The 17,810-nt window shown below is 34.2% G+C and overlaps 2 protein-coding genes across 3 annotated transcripts; both read right to left on the minus strand.

Annotated features, from left to right (window-relative positions):
• Positions 1 to 209: 209 nt before the first annotated feature.
• Positions 210 to 7,778, minus strand: LOC127411351 (protein TMED8-like). Of its 2 annotated transcripts, XM_051646871.1 has the most exons (7): positions 7,700 to 7,778; positions 7,137 to 7,245; positions 6,933 to 7,032; positions 4,910 to 5,000; positions 3,069 to 3,359; positions 1,429 to 1,673; positions 210 to 841 (listed from the first exon to the last, which is right to left on the minus strand). In XM_051646871.1, the coding sequence occupies exons 2-6, from the start codon at positions 7,241 to 7,243 to the stop codon at positions 1,456 to 1,458; spliced, it is 807 nt and encodes a 268-aa protein (XP_051502831.1). In that variant the 5' UTR covers positions 7,244 to 7,245; positions 7,700 to 7,778; the 3' UTR covers positions 210 to 841; positions 1,429 to 1,455. The 2 variants fall into 2 exon arrangements, with proteins under 2 accessions (XP_051502831.1, XP_051502830.1); XM_051646870.1 differs by having other exon boundaries at positions 210 to 1,673.
• A 1,858-nt stretch (positions 7,779 to 9,636) lies between these two features.
• LOC127411140 (NADP-dependent oxidoreductase domain-containing protein 1-like) lies at positions 9,637 to 16,257 on the minus strand. Its single transcript, XM_051646486.1, has 6 exons — positions 16,002 to 16,257; positions 15,746 to 15,909; positions 12,138 to 12,318; positions 11,864 to 12,021; positions 11,570 to 11,759; positions 9,637 to 11,470 (listed from the first exon to the last, which is right to left on the minus strand). The coding sequence occupies exons 1-6, from the start codon at positions 16,181 to 16,183 to the stop codon at positions 11,323 to 11,325; spliced, it is 1,023 nt and encodes a 340-aa protein (XP_051502446.1). The 5' UTR covers positions 16,184 to 16,257; the 3' UTR covers positions 9,637 to 11,322.
• Positions 16,258 to 17,810: the final 1,553 nt, after the last annotated feature.

The following is a 17,810-nucleotide window of genomic DNA, read 5'->3' on the forward strand; positions in this document are numbered from 1 at the left end:
TTATTATTACTATTATCATTATTTACAGTATTACAGTGCCTCTGTAGGAGATTCAGAGTCTGCACTTTTTGTACTAATGCTGAGAAAGGCTTTTAATATAGCTACTATTTCAAGGAAGCACAATATATTGCCTTAAAAGTCAATATTTTAAAGGAAAACACCATATTAAAACAACTATTGATGTAAAAGACCACAACTGCAAACTGAGATTCATTAGCTATGTTTATTGTGAACAAACAGCAAAAGAAAAACAAGAAGAGGTTGACAAGCAAACATCAAATCCATATCATACAAAAAAGATACACAGAAAGACTGGCAGGAAAGCACATTGGCAGTATAAAGTATCTCAGCAGCACAACGCAACTGTCTCTAAAGACATGTAAATAATGTAAGGTACAAAAGTAATTCACTAGTAAAGGGGGCAAGTGTGCAGATCGCATATTTGCAGTGTGATTTGGTATTCGTAATACAATCAAAAACATTGAAATAAAAGTAAATACTATACTACAACCTGTGCTGTATGCACTTAATGTGGCGTATTGCACGTCATAAACAGAAATGACTATTTCTAAATCATGAAACTCTGATAAAGTTGGTCTTTTAAGTAATCTTCTCCCAAGAATAAAATGTCTTGAGTATCTCCAAACAGACACCAAACAACCCTTATTCATGCAGAATCAGAGTCTGGAACATGTAAATATTGAATCAGTTACGAAACAATTTAGCTGCCTTTTGTGACAGGAAATGGTTTCCTTTTAGTTATAAACAAGCAGGCTGTGACCACTGCCATTAGAAGTATCCCTGGTGACTGATTTGATAGCCATCTTGCTACAGCTTCCAACTGCAATAAAAACATATGTAGGTGAATATGAGGTTTCTAATATATCTCAACTAGTTTTGTAGCTCAGCTGTGGATTTCGATAAGATAAAATATATCTGACCTCAGAGTTCCGCTCTTGGCAATATACACATCAATAAATCTCTATCTATACAGTATATATAGACTTTAAAGTTACTCATTTATCACAACCTGACAAACTGTGGTCAGTTTTTTATTTGCATTTGATCTGTATGGAAATGTTTGAAAAGCATTTGACCTGGGTCACCACCCTTATACTTTCACCGATTACTACAGCAGTCCCTGATATGCGATGCCACAGTTGTGGTGTCAGCAAATACAAACAGAAAACATATATGGACCCGTGAAATATTTGCACATAACATCTTAAGCGCACACAACACACCAAAACCTGCACATATCATGAGCTTCATGATCCCATTCACTTATAAACGCATTTTGTACGTATAAGCAAACTGTTTGATCTACGATGGGGCTTTAGATAAAATGAAAGCACAAATCAACTATAGCAAGAATTATACATATACTGTAATTTAATACACAAGATCAAAAATAGGTATCGCTAGGACCTTCATTTGAAATATGTACTTGATTCCTCAGGCACTGTAGTACACTCTGTAGTACAGAGTCTTATTCCGCCAGAGCGAATAGGAGTTGTCAAACTTGAGTAAGTATGTGCCGTCTCCTGGAAAATCATGGCTGCCGCCCTGCACTGCCAGATGACTGTCCTGACGGTACACTGGAAGGATCTCTCCCAAGTTAGAGTTGGCTACTGATTTAGAGCCCTTCTCTACATCTCCAGGAACAACAGGGCCTGTTTGAGAAAACAATTGTCTTGTCACTGAAAGTGTTAGTTACAGTATATGAATCCACTTTAAAAAAAAACAAAAAAACAACAACAAACATGTCAGGACAAATATCAGCCCTAAATTTGTCTCAAGTAGCCAGACCTTTGACTTTGACAAAAGGTCTGGGATATACTGCAGCTCAAACTGGCTGAGAACCGCCCAGTTAGGGGCCGTTCACACCAAATGTATATTTGTGTCCATCTGTTTTCTTAACTCAATTGTTGTTTCCACGTAGAAATGCACTAGACTGACGTCTTTGACTTTTGCTCATGCTAGAGCACCGCATTTTTGGACACCATGTCAGGTAAAAAAAAAAAACGTAGACTTTACCCTGCAGTCTGACTGACACGTAATGTGATAAATCACAGTCAGTTTTGTTATTATGTGCCGTTTAGGGGCAGGGTTATCTGATATATTATACCATATTATTACACGGCTCTCTGGAATGCTCGATACTTATTGATCAATGGCGCCATCTAGCTGTCTGATATTTATGAGTAACAACTGCACATTCCAAATTGCGAATTTGTGAGTCATCTTTCCTGCTTCTCGGATCACTGTGCGATCTCTACAAGTAAGCAAATTAAATAATTTCAACTAAAATCAATGTTTCGTGTGCATTTCTTTCTTTCTTGACAAGTAGTCTTGTATTAAGCTGGAAATGAGCAGTCAGACGGATGCTTCGCATCGGGGTCCTGATCACCCTGTCAGACTTTGTTTTGTGATAACAACCATTTTCCCTTACATAAAAGCCCGTTGTGGGGATTTATATATATATATATATATATATATATATATATATATATATATATATATATATATATTATAATGTAGTGGCAATCTGTGTGCAACTGCACTGAAAACATAGATAAATAGTAAAAAATGTGTACAGCAGATTCTAAGCACAGTACTAAATAAGAAATTTACGCTTATTTATAGGATCATTAAGATTTGTTTTTTTACTTATTGTCATTGTGACAAGAGTTTCATGACAATTAAGCACAATTCTGACCAAATTCTATTGCCATATTCAGCCACACATTTTCACTTGTTTTTTTTTTTTTTGTAATCCTATTATTTTCAATGGTGATGTTATTAGATTCTGTATAAATGACATCACAAGGCCAAATATAATTTCTGATGTATTTCTCTTAATTTTAGGGAGAAATATGACCTCGGCATGTGAAAGGTTTGAAAGGTTTTGTAAGGTTCGCACAGTTTACGGATTTCTTCATTACAATTGTGGAGAACTGTGTAGATAAACTGAACAATTTCAAGACACAAGTAAAACACTACCAACACAAACTTCTGCCAATGTGGCTGAACAAAAGCAGGAAACATGACAGGAAATACTCCCTCACTTTCCAGCTCGTCATCTTCATCCTCGTCATCACTGGATTCACTAATGTGGACAGTAATGTCTCTGCTGGTGACTGGTGACCAGTCGAAGTACACCCCAAAACCAATGTCATAGCCATCTGTAGCAAACTCCCAGCAAACACGCTTGGCTTCAGGAATAGTAGGTATGTGGACAGTCATTGTATCTCCACGGTAGACAGTCACCACGCTGTCCTTCTCTTGACGCATCTTTGCCTTTAGCTCCTTCAGGGCCATGGAGGTCCATGTAGATGCTGGATTCAATGGTGGAAGAGCTGCAAAAATTTCACTCAATTATTAATTTTTAATTTCACACATGGATTACTAAAAATGTCAGGTTGAAGCATTTTATTCACCCCGCAGAGGATGTACCAAAAGTTGCACGTTGGGACCCTAAAGGAATAGTTCATCCGAAAATGAAAATTCTCTAATCATTTACTCGCCATTATGCCATCCCAGATTTGTATGACTTTCTTCTGCTGAACACAAATAAAGAGTTTAGAAGAATGTTTCAGCTCTGCAGGTCCATAAAATGCAAGTGAATGGTGATCAAACCTTTGAATTTCCAAAAACCACATAAAGGCAGCATAAAAGTAATCCATAAGACTCCAGTGGTTAAATACATGTCTTCAGAAGCAACATGATAGATGTGGGTGAAAAGAAAATCAATATTTAAGTCCTTTTTTACTATCAATCTCCACTTTCACATTCTTCTTCTTTTGCTTTTGGCAATTTGAATTCTTCGTGAGATAGCGCATATCACCACCTACTAGGCAAGGAGGAGAATTTATAGTAAAAAAGGACTTGAATATTAATCTGTTTCTCACACACTTATCATATCGCTTCTGAAAATATGGATTTAACCACTGGAGTCGTATGGTTTACTTTAATGCTGCCTTTATGTGCTTTTGGATCTTCAACATTTTGGTAGCCATTCATTTGCACTGTAAGGACCTACAGAGCTGAAATATTTTTCAAAAAAGATTTGTTTGTGTTCAGCAGAAAAGAAAATCATACATATCTAGGATGGCATGAGTGAGCAAATGATGAGAACATTTTCATTTGTGGGTGAACTATCCCTTTAAGCCCCAGTTTTGGTAATTTAACCAAATAAGTTATTCAAATTCAGGTGTCAGAGTAAGTGAGGCAACATGCAGTTAATCATAGAGAAATGTAGCTGCATAATTTCACATTGGCTCTCACAACCTCATTTAAAGTGAAATCACTGTAACATACAGGCTTTTGGAGTTTGCTTATTGCTTTTATAAAATGCCGGCAACAGCAATATGATGTGCAGTCACATGTTGTGCGTATTTCATTCATATTGAATCTTTGACAGCAGTTTTGATCACGGCTCATGAGATTTCCGAGTCGAAACTATCCCGTTATATAAAACAACTTTTGTACTGCATTCTGCATGCTACAAAACTAGGCCTATAATGTACAATGCATGGTGTTTTTAAACAGCTACAATACATCATAGTACACAAAAATGATTCAAAGTGTTGTATTCCCCAAAACTGTCACACGATCACCAACCCTACTGTGACTTATTAGAATATACACCAACCCTATAGACAATACACATGTTCTCTATGATTACTTTAAGACATACTACAAATAGCAGATTTGATTTGAATATGTTATTGATCACTTAAGGACTGTCATTAAATCTAAACAGCTGGCATAATCTTTTAGGTTATCACAAAGCTTATGACACCTTTTATTTTTGTTCTGACAGCCACATTCTCTGGGGGCAATGATGAAAGATGAAGAGAGGGTTTCCAGAGCTCAGCTTCACTTCTCTAATAAGGGGTGTGCTAACCTTTTTTCTCCCCAGGAGGTGAGGTCCCTTCACTGGTAGTGCTCTCCTGTGAGTCCCCAGCCTCTGCCTCTCCAAGAGATACACTGGGCTCCTATTAACAACACCACAACAATACATATAATGTAACATATACCGTATATATACACAGTACACACACACACACACACACACACAGGTGGCCAAAAGTTTGGAATAATGTACAGATTTTGCTCTTATGGAAAGAAATTGGTACTTTTATTCACCAAAGTGGCATTCAACTGATCACAATGTATAGTCATGACATTAATAACATGAAAAATTACTATTACAATTTGAAAAAATTGTTAAACTACTTCAAAGAGTCCTCATAAAAAAATCCTCCATGTGCAGCAATGACAGCTTTGCAGATCCTTGGCATTCTAGCTGTCAGTTTGTCCAGATACTCAGGTGACATTTCACCCCACACTTCCTGTAGCACTTGCCATAGATGTGGCTGTCTTGTCGGGCACTTCTCACGCACCTTACAGTCTAGCTGATCCCACAAAAGCTCAATGTGGTTAAGATCCATAACACTGTTTTCCAATTATCTGTTGTCCAATGTCTGTGTTTCTTTGCCCACTATAACCTTTTCTTTTTGATTTTCTGTTTCAAAAGTGGCTTTTTCTTTGCGATTCTTCCCATAAGGCCTGCACCCCTGAGTCTTCTCTTTACTGTTGTACATGAAACTGGTGTTGAGCGGGTAGAATTCAATGAAGCTGTCAGCTGAGGACATGCGAGGCGTCTATTTCTCAAACTAGAGACTCTGATGTACTTATCCTCTTGTTTAGTTGTACATCTGGCCTTCCACATCTCTTTCTGTCCTTGTTAGAGCCAGTTGTCCTTTTGTCTTTGAAGACTGTAGTGTACACCTTTGTATGAAATCTTCAGTTTTTGGCAGTTTCAAGCATTGTATAGCCTTCATTCCTCAAAACAATGATTGACTGACGAGTTTCTTTTTTGCCATTTTTGACCTAATATTGGCCTTAAGAAATGCCAGTCTATTGCATACTGTGGCAACTCAAAAACAAACACAAAGACAATATTAAGCTTCGTTTAACGAACCAAATAGCTTTCAACTGTGTTTGATATAATGGCAAGTGATTTTCTAGTACCAAATTAGCAATTTAGCATGATTACTCAAGGATAAGGTGTTGGAGTGATGGCGGCTAGAAATGGGGCCTGTCAAGATTTGATCAAAAACGACTTTTTTCAAATAGTAATGGTGCTGTTTTTTACATCAGTAATGTCCTGACTATACACTGTGATCAGCTGAATGTCACTTTGGTGAATTAAAAGTATCAATTGCCTTCTGAAACAGCAACATCTGTACATTATTCCAAACTTTTGGCCGCCAGTATATATATACATGCATACATACATATACACACTACCGGTCAAAAGTTTTGAAACACTTGACTGAAATGTTTCTCATGATCTTAAAAATCTTTTGATCTGAAGGCGTATGCTTAAATGTTTGTAATTAGTTTTGTAGACAAAAATATAATTGTGCCAACATATTAATTTATTTCATTATAAAACTAAAATTTAATTAAAAAAAAAAAAAAAAATTTTTTAAATTGATGACTTGGACCAAATAATAAAGAAAAGCAGCCAATAAGTGCCCAACATAGATGGGAAGAAGTTGTTTGAGAAAATGTCAAGAGTACATGTCTGCAAATTCTAGGCAAAGGGTGACTACTTTGAAGATGCTAAAATATAACACAGTTTTGATTTATTTTGGATTTTGTTTAGTCACAACATAATTCCCATAGTTCCATTTATGTTATTCCATAGTTTTGATGACTTTACTATTATTATAAAATGTGAAAAAAAAAAACAAAAAAAAACAAACAAACAAAAAACATTGTAATAAAGAATGAGTGTTTCAAAACTTTTGACCGGTAGTGTGTGTGTGTGTATATATATATATATATATACACACACACACACACACACACACACACACACACACACACTGTATATCTTATGAGCTTAATTTAAATACCTCTGTAGACTGTGGAGATTCCCTGTTATTGCTGTTATCATCCATTTTGGTTTGGTTGTCTGGTTGGATTTCAGTCCGGGAAAGGTCTGTGCTTTGAAGTCTTCAAAAGCAAAATAGGAAGTAAGATGTTTAACCCAAAAATAACCATTTAATAATTGTAGAGCTCCTATATGCAGAAAAGGTTATATCAAAGCATCCTGTTACCTGTTTAATGGGTTTGCTTCACAGTTTTTTGAAGTTATACCAGGGAAAGAAGAAACGGACAGGGATGTCAATCTAGACTGGAGCTCTGATGTTTCTAGTTTCTCCATCTCTAGAGCACCAAACACACACAATATATCAATCATCATATACACATCACAATACTCATCTGATCAAAGCGCAGGACTTCATTCAAATCGGATGAAAACTCACTGCTGCCTGTCAGATAACCTCATTAATAATACAAACTCTGAAAGAAAAAAGTACACATTGTTTCCTTACATAAGATGAAACGGCATTACTATTTGTGCAAGATAAATAACAAGGCTACGTTTCGCGTGCAGTCGGCATTAAAAAACGCAACTGACATTCAATATGAATCGCAGCAACAGTTTTGACACATCGATAAACTGCAGTGAAATCACCCATAAAACCATCAATCTCTGCAGAACGAAAAAGATCGAGCACAAACCGCATTTATACTCCATGTCAAACCCACCGACACAAAAGTATGTTTTAAACCCGCCGTACAGTATTGTTGTATAATATAATGTACACGGACGTACCTCCAGCGAGCGTGCGATACTCAACAGAACAGAATAATGTTTGACGCCCAGGAAGTCCGTTAATGTGTAAATATGTGCTGTGAACCAGACACACTACATAATAAAAGTCCCCAAATAACAAGGGCTATTCAAGGCTGTTCTGTTTTGGCTATTTGTATTGTTAGATCATTCATTTCATTCATTTTTGACCATGTAGTAGTCTCCAGAATGATGTTTTTTATTAACTTTAATATTCTCTTTTCTTTTTATTATAGTTCTGCGTGATTATAAGTGATCTAAATAACTAATCTTATTTCAATTTTATATTATCATCTGTTTTAAGGTGACTTTGTAACATCTGTCCAGGGACTAGAGATGAAAATCTCCTCTGACAGATTTTGCACTGTAAAATCATCCTACCATTGGTTAAGAAGAATCTTCGGCAAAGTTACACTGGATTATTTTACGTATTCACAGACGCGAAGCAGAAACCCGCAGTAGGATTTTTCAATGGGGTAGGATGGATCGATAGATATAACAATTATTTTGCGCTACGGTAGGGAAATCTGACAAGTTAGGACAAATCGACAGCACACTGGGAGAGGTAAATAACGATTTTTAAATACCACATCGTTTTTAAGATGAAAACCAAATTTTGTGACTTTGTCAAGACTATCAAAAACACACACGCATAAAATTTTAAAGAGATATAACCATTTAAAACATATAATTAGTTACATCCGGGTATCAACTGTGGCTTATGTAGATTTGTTTTTGTACATCTATGAACTTTCCTGAACACTTTTTTTTATTATTATTATTGGGGTGGGGGGGGGGGGGGTTACCTCCCCCCATCCCCCCTGGAATCTACGCCCCTGTTTACAAACATGCACACACATACACACACATTGATACACAGACACACACACACACACACATTCCTGTACAAAACAGACATGACAGAGGTAAACAAACATAACAAATAAAATTTAGCAAAGGAACTACTGCCTAAAAGGGGCGTGGCAAAAGCAAAAGATCAAGTCAAGGACTAAAAACGGTTCAAGGAACGAAAACGAAAAACAAACCGAATTTTTTGGTGAAAACATTATTTTTAAATGCTGGTAATGGTTAATAACTGGTTAATTTTGTTTCGATCATTTTTTCAATAACCCAAGGCCAAAAGGTTAATCACAGTAAATTTTCGGAATTACACCACTTCCGGTTGCCTGAAAACATGGGGCTTTACTCTTTGTAGTAGAACATAAGCATGTGCTTTGATTTTGAAGGACACCGCCAGTTTAAAATGTAAAAAAAATTGAAATCATTCGGCCCGCAAAAGGTGACATTTAGTCCAAACACGCCCACAAAGTGTAAAAATGTAATCGCTTATTTTTGCTTATTTTGGGTAAGGCAAGTGCCTAATTTTGAGATTGCTTTTCCAAAGCAGGTGCTGTGATTCTCTTGTGAGATCTTGCAACACTGCAACTGGTATTTCACCCACCCTTAGCACAGAGTACTGTTATTAACCGTTATTTTATTTCTAACTGGTTACCATTTGGAAAGGAGTCTGCGGAACGTCGGAACCTGAAACAAAAAAAAGTACAGTTTCTGCTCAGAACCAACCCGAAATAAAAAAACGTTTAGTTTTTAGTCCCTGGTTCAAGCACATTTTACTCTGCAGCTGATTGAAAATGAACCAGCTACTCAAGCAATAACACTCATCAGTTCATGCAAGTTAACCAAATATTTATTGTTTAAAAACATAGTAAAGGAGTATTTCATAAATTTTGACCACCAAGTTGAACTGAGCAGTTATGAGTAATAGGAAATTCATTCAAATTATTAGTAATTCTCACATTAGATATTCGTATACATTTTATATTATGTTATATTCAAATACAATTTCATGTAAATGTTGGAAAAAATATATATCTCTTCATGCATCACACTGGTTTGGCTGTAGTTAATGTATATTTTGAAATGTCAAAGAATTTCTAAATGTTATTATATCTTAAAAAAAAAAAAAAAAAGCATTATTAAATAATACGTTTTATGTTTGTCAGTTAACATGCCAAAAATCTACATCTTTTTACATGTATGGACAGTTAAGAATTTAAAAATGATTTATAAGCTTAAATTCTTAAAGGTATAGTTCACCCAAAACATGAATTTTCAGTCATTGTTTACTCTTCGATTTTGAACTCTTCAGACATGTTTTGAAAGTGTTGTATTCTGGTTTTTGTGCAGCTGTGTTGTTGTCTGTTGTTACTATTGCGGTGGCGGACCTGTTTTTAGATCAACAAAATGAGTTTTCACTTGAATGTTCCATCTCGAGGGCGGGGACAGCGTAACTGCTGCTCTGGTGAACTCTCATGAACGCGCACAGGACTGCAATGGTCAGTGATGACTTACACTAAATAATACCTTTGATTTCAGGTCATTTCTCACCAAACCATATCATTTGCTTTCATAGCAAGGCATGAGTCTCATGGAATAATTTATTAGACTGTGTCCTTTTGAAGCTTGAAGAGGTGGTCACCATAAACTGTCATTGTATGACATCAGTGAGCACAATTTTTTTTAGTTCTTCCTTTGTGTTTAGAAAATTTAATTAAGTCAAATCAGGTTATAAGAACGCAGGGGTGAGTAGACAATGACTGAATTTTCCTTTTTGGGTGAACTATCCCTTTAAAACTTAAATTCAAAATTGACCCGCTAATACAAAAGGTGTTTGCATATTCTGAATGCAATAGGAGAGTTAAAATGTTGTTTTATTTATTTATAAAGGTAATTTATTTATCATCTTTTATTAAATATTAATAAAATATTCATATATATTTAATGAAATTGTAATTTTAATGAAATATTAATCAAATGATTTTATTTTTTGAGGTTGTTTTTTTTTTTTGGCGCTTCAATATAAAAAAAATGCTCTTCTTTCAAATAAATTTAATATAATAAATATCTAAAACAGTGGCATTTTGTTTTACATTTATTTTACATTAGTTGCGTTAGCCTACATTTTTCACAATCCGAAACAGTGAATAATGGCTAAATCAATGCGGTAGGGATTATAAACTCAAAAAATAAATATTTTAAGATTTACGCATAAAAATTCCTTCAAATTTAATTAAAAGGTTTTATTTCATTGAATTTTTGTAAACATTACACAGTTCAGTGTGATGGAATTTTGTTATGAAATTTAAATGCGTAAATCATAAAAAATTGGCAAAAAAATGTTTTAGTGTACATTGGTTCTCTATGGAGAATCTGAATAAAGTAAGCATTGTACAGAATAAAATAAGATTGTGCAAAATCTTACAATCTTGCTTTCCCTTAATTCAGCATTTTCTAGTTATCTCAGCTTACTCAAATGTACTGGAGAACATTTAAAAATCATGAATAGCAAAGATCAACAGAGAATAGCACACAAATATAGCACTGCATTTTCTCAAAGGAGTTGAAACAGCTGACATGCCCACTTCCCCCGAGTTTAATTAACGCTGATTTTAGACTGCACTTTACAAACACCTGCACATAACAGATGGTTAATGATAAACAGATCTTACATGAACAGAAATATACAATGTGAAACTAAATGTTGCGCAATTAAAAATGGCTCCTTGAACGAATTACGCTTTTGTTCAGTCTTTCGATCCTTCTGCCAGGTTTGAAAATGCACTGTGGTACATGATTGAAATGCAGTCTTGCAAGCCTTTATTTCCTGATACCAAATCAGATAACGGAGTCTCTTTAGTTTGTACATCAACCAAACTGATCCAGGGAAAAGGGCTGCAAAAACAGACAAAAACAGTGTCAACTTTTAGGCATCAGGTAAAGATTTTTTCATTCAGAACCTATGCATTTGCATGAGAATTTTTTGAGACTCACTCGTCAGACTTGGAGAGATCAGATGACTCACAGAATGAGTCAAAAGTAAATGTCTTTGCCGAGATGCTGGTCACAAACAACTCATTGAGCAGCTGAAGAGCCTTTCCGGACCCCAGTTTTTCTGCCGTACACATGTTGAGGAGACTGTACAGCACAGCAGACACCCATCTCTGGTCCAGGGAGATGCCACCTTCAGTAAACAATGCAAGTTTACTTATAACACCACACAAGAACTACAGCATGTTGAGTTCCTATGAGGTAGATACAGACATACTTAAAAAAAAATTCCCTTACCACTCATTGAAAGAGGCACTGAGGCCGCAAGCACTTCCTTATCCCTTAAAGCGGCTGTAACTTGATTATGAAGGTGCCAAATATTACTTACATCATCACAAGCCACAAATTCATACTGCGGTTTGAGAATAAAATTGTGTTCAAGGAGCATTGCAAGCCTGAAAAAAATAGTAGCTTTAAAGGGCATCGATTCAAAGTGAGATAACAAGCAAAAGGAGAAACATTTTGTGTGTCTGCATACATTTAACCACATTCAGCTTGTCTGGTTTAATACCTGTTTGATGGCACTGCTGAGGTGAAACTGTATACGAGGCAGTGTGAAGGCATATGGGAGCGAAGGTTTGCACACACATGATGTAGATGAGCAGGCAACACACAGAGAAAGAGCACATCTGCCCATTTAGCCATTCTTATGTTGTCAAAGTAACACTCAACACCCATCTTTGAAATGTCACCTAGAGCATCCATGAAAAAAGAGATTACCTTAAACAGACCAACAGGTCTTTCTGTCAGATGCTTGAAATCATTAAGACTTATTCACACAGTGTAAACAGTGATGCTTTTGTCAATGAGCAGTGACTTGCAGCAGCCACAGGTTACGTTTTTTACGGGTGGTCAGACACCAGGCAGGTAGACCTTCGCATTTGGAAAAAAAAAATATATACAGTAACTGCTATACAACTGTTATATAGACAACTTTTCAACCTCACACACGAAACACAAGCAGAAGAAATTTCAGTGTAAATTGTTCATAAATCCAATCTGGCACAAATTGTTCCATTGAATGAAATGCAATAGCTTACGTAACAATAACTTCACACACATTTTGAGTATTAATTACTATATATATTTATACTGTAGTTGCACAGCTACTTATAAAACTGTTAAAAAATAAAATAAAAATAATAATATTACTACTACTAATAATAATAACAGTGCACTTAAAAATGAATCATGTTTCAGGCATAATTTCAATAATTTGTTCAGCAAACAATACAATATATGGGGTAGACGCAACCAATGTGTGTTTAAAAAAAAAATAAAAAATAAAAAAACACGTTTAAAAGTCAACTGTATATATTTTGTATATTTATTTACTTTAGGTAATATACATTTAAAATAAATAAATAAATAATCACACATTGTAAATATTTTTATTGAGCCTATTTTAAGTAATGTACATTTAAAAATCAATCAACAAATAAGTTGTAAATAAGTAAACTGAAAGTATTTTATATATAGACTAGGGTACAAGAGGGCTAAAGGCACACCATAAGAAAAATGTGCTTTTTTTTTTCAGGTCGCAAAGTGTATCAAGAAAGCCCCTCAGGGGGTTTATATTGATTATATTTAAATAGAGGGACAATAGTTATATGGCAAAATTTGTCAGCTTATGCAAATACTTTTGAGACAGCAAGATGCTTTTATCAGTGACAATTTAAGATAATACTTTTTCAAAATAACTGCTTTAGAAAAGGGTGCACCATTTTCTGTTAACTTCAATCACATTTGGCATTTCATTACATCTCAATTATTCTATAAACAAATTAATCTCCACTGAGATTGGATCAGTCAATGTGAGCCTACTTTGAACACTTTCATAACAAATCTATTCACCCCACTATAAGGTGCTATATGTAATATTTTTACCGTATTAAATCATAAAATGACCATAATATGTCATTAGAGAATTAGGAAACAAACTAAGTTGAAATACTGGCTTCTCCGATAACAATGCTACAGCCAGTATATTCTACTTTGAAGTTTCCATTCCGGGCCAGAATTTCTGTTTATGTTTTGGCCTATACTTCAGTGTTTTTATAATCCAGTGTAAATACTTCAGTGTTTTTATAATCCAGTGTAAATACTTCAGTGTTTTTATTATTCAGTGTAAATACTAGTGTTTTTATAATTCAGTGTAAATACTTGTGTTTTTATAATTCAGTGTAAATACTAGTGTTTTTATAATTCAGTGTAAATACTTCAGTGTTTTTATTATTCAGTGTAAATACTTCAGTGTTTTTATAATCCAGTGTAAATACTTCAGTGTTTTTATTATTCAGTGTAAATACTTCAGTGTTTTTATTATTCAGTGTAAATACTTCAGTGTTTTTATAATTCAGTGTAAATACTTCAGTGTTTTTATAATCCAGTGTAAATACTTCAGTGTTTTTATTATTCAGTGTAAATACTTCAGTGTTTTTATTATTCAGTGTAAATACTTCAGTGTTTTTATAATCCAGTGTAAATACTTCAGTGTTTTTATAATTCAGTGTAAATACTTCAGTGTTTTTATTATTCAGTGTAAATACTTCAGTGTTTTTATAATTCAGTGTAAATACTTCAGTGTTTTTATAATCCAGTGTAAATACTTCAGTGTTTTTATAATTCAGTGTAAATACTTGTGTTTTTATAATTCAGTGTAAATACTAGTGTTTTTATAATTCAGTGTAAATACTTCAGTGTTTTTATTATTCAGTGTAAATACTTCAGTGTTTTTATAATCCAGTGTAAATACTTCAGTGTTTTTATTATTCAGTGTAAATACTTCAGTGTTTTTATAATTCAGTGTAAATACTTCAGTGTTTTTATTATTCAGTGTAAATACTTCAGTGTTTTTATAATCCAGTGTAAATACTTCAGTGTTTTTATTATTCAGTGTAAATACTTCAGTGTTTTTATTATTCAGTGTAAATACTTCAGTGTTTTTATTATTCAGTGTAAATACTTCAGTGTTTTTATAATCCAGTGTAAATACTTCAGTGTTTTTATAATTCAGTGTAAATACTTCAGTGTTTTTATTATTCAGTGTAAATACTTCAGTGTTTTTATAATTCAGTGTAAATACTTCAGTGTTTTTATAATTCAGTGTAAATACTACAGTGTTGGTGTATCATTTGGCTTTGTAAGGCAGTCTGGTAAATTATTGGTATGTTTAAAGTATTGAAAGCAACACAAATGAGTGGCATCTGCATATAATATTTGTCAACACAATGAACTAAGCCTACAGAAAGTCAGCATCTTCACTGTTTCTTTTGTTTCATCTGACCTTAAATTACTATACATTTAAGATTGAAACAGTACACTACAGCAACTTTGGTAATCACATTATTCACCAAAACTAGGCTGTTAATGGTATGCATGACATTTAACTCAACCAAGATCTGCTTAATAAACTACCCATATACAATGAAACAATTAAACTTAAAGTACCAATTGCCTTCTGAAACAGCAACATCTGTACATTATTCCAAACTTTTGGCCGCCAGTATATATATATACATACATACATACATACATACATATACACACTACCGGTCAAAAGTTTTGAAACATTTGACTGAAATGTTTCTCATGATCTTAAAAATCTTTTGATCTGAAGGCGTATGCTTAAATGTTTGAAATTAGTTTTCTAGACAAAAAATATAATTGTGCCACTATATTCATTTATTTAATTACAAAACTAACATTTAATAAAAAATACAAGTTTTTGAAATGTATGACTTGGACCAAATAATAAAGAAAAGCAGCCAATAAGTGCCCAACATAGATGGGAACTCCTTCATTACTGTTTAAAAAGCATCCCAGGGTGATACCTCAAGAAGTTGGTTGAGAAAATGTCAAGAGTACATGTCTGCAAATTCTAGGCAAAGCGTAACTACTTTGAAGATGCTAAAATATAACACAGTTTTGATTTATTCTGGATTTTGTTTAGTCACAACATAATTCCCATATTTCCATTTATGTTATTCCATAGTTTTGATGATTTTACTATTACTCTAAAATGTGAAAAAAAAAAAATAATAAAAAAAAAATAATAATAATTATAATAAAGAATGAGAGTGTTTCAAAACTTTTGACCGGTAGTGTATATATACTAACCCAAAGTCTCAGGTCTTTTGGTCGAGATGTTGATGTTAAATGGCTTGAGGCTGGATACATGCAGTAAAACCATTGCCAGCTGTTTGCCCATTTGTCCACCACCCAGTATGCCAACTGACAGATGCGTTTTGGAAGAGGAGCCATTCGCAGCAAATAGTTTCTTTCTGTATGAAGCAGATGTAAATGAAAGCCATAAACTGAGTTAAGATGAAAAAAAAAAAGAGTCTTAAATCAGATCCACAATAGCTGCTCTTACCGTAGTAAAATAAGCAGTTCACAGACAAACAGAGCATGCGCACATCCACTGACAGTCAAACCAGCTGACCGACTGCGAAGATACAGATACATTTTCTCATCTTCAGTGAGTCCAGCTTCAAATCCGAGAGAGTTTAAATTATCAGTGAAGTCTAACATTGTGCCATGCATGTAAAGTAACATGGCCGGTTTCTATGGCAACTGCCTCGAAGCGTTCGTTTAATTTTGGTTTTTCAAATTAAAAGTCCCCGTTGACCTTTTCCACAGACTGTGATGACGTGTTTCCGCCTTATTTAGCAGCTTAAATCTAGCAAACTTTTTAATATTATAATTTTTTTTAAAATATTGAGTGTAACATTATACTTTGTGTTATATTACCCTGGAATTAGTTTTAAAAAACGAATTACCACAGCTGCGAATGGGCTTCTATTACAGTTACTGAGAGAGTAACAGTAAGTTTGGCATCTCCCATCTGACTGTCTTAATCCACCGCTCTCTATTTTTTTCCTCTTCTGGAAAGTCATTCAAATTTAATAGTGGATTTTTTACTTTTGGTCTTGGAGTAAATGGGTGTGTAAATAATATTTGCTGTGATCTCCAATTCACCGGTGTCGAAGTTTACCCTGCAAACGTTTACTTCCGCGTTCCAAAACCCGGAGCGTGAGAAAGGTCTGTGGTCCCATTTGGACGTGATTTATAAAGCAGACATTTCAGAGTCATCAGCATGCTGAATGAAAATTTTATTCATAGCAAGTTTATAAAAATAAAATATAAAATAATTTCAAATGACAAAAAGAAATAAAAACAACGAACAAGACGAAAATAAAAACATTGTACAAGGCATTTATGATACAAATGAAAATTAACACAAATAATTACAGTAATGTACAACGCAGTCCCTCGCCATACCATTCTTTTGTACACTGTACATTTAACAAATTGTGGCCAACATCATGAATATATATATATATATATATATATATATATATATGAAAAAAATCAAGTCTATTATTTTCTTTTAAACGGTCACATTATAACTCATCGTTTTGTGACAGTTGCCACAGCGATTATTAATTCACCCTTTGGAACATTTGCAACATTATAGTTTTGCTAATCAAATCCTCAGAGATGCAAAATGCAGACAGGGAAACCATACACACTTTTCTGTCCATTACTAAAACATAATACTGTGCAATGTAAGTGTTTAATATACAAAGAAATTGATGGAGAAAGCAAAGTCCAGAGGATTTAGCAGTGTGTGTGTGTGGACATTTGCTTTTGATGAGACTATCATTTGGGATCAGCTGTGCTATTTTACTAATCACTAAACTGATTTCCAGAAATAGCCTACATTTTATAGGTTTTGTTGAGTAGATGCCATAAATCATGAATTTTCAAAAGCAATTAAACTCTTGAAAACAATTTCCCTCAGTGCACATTTAGTGCTCTTATTGTCCTATTGCACGCTTTAATCTTTCTGATTAACTTTTATTTTAAGACATTTTTCAAAGCAGCAGAGTAGTGAATACACTCAAGCAGCTTTTACTTTAAGTACTTGTATAGTGCTTATCCCTGCCTTTTGCAGAAACACTTCAAGGAATCCTGGGAAAATGTGTGTTGTTTTCTGTATGTTATTCAACCGTGACCTGATGAACATAGAAATTTTGCCATGGAGAAGTTTGCATGTTCTTTCCTTTGGTCTCAACCCTAAAAAGGTTATTGCAGGGATGTTCCTTAGATAACCTCTGTGTTAAAAAGATTAACTAGACAGTGTCTTAGGACAGAGTGGGGGTTTTGATAGTGAATGAAG

Source organism: Myxocyprinus asiaticus, chromosome 20 (assembly GCF_019703515.2).
Source record: "Myxocyprinus asiaticus isolate MX2 ecotype Aquarium Trade chromosome 20, UBuf_Myxa_2, whole genome shotgun sequence".
Classification (NCBI taxonomy): Eukaryota; Metazoa; Chordata; class Actinopteri; order Cypriniformes; family Catostomidae; genus Myxocyprinus; species Myxocyprinus asiaticus.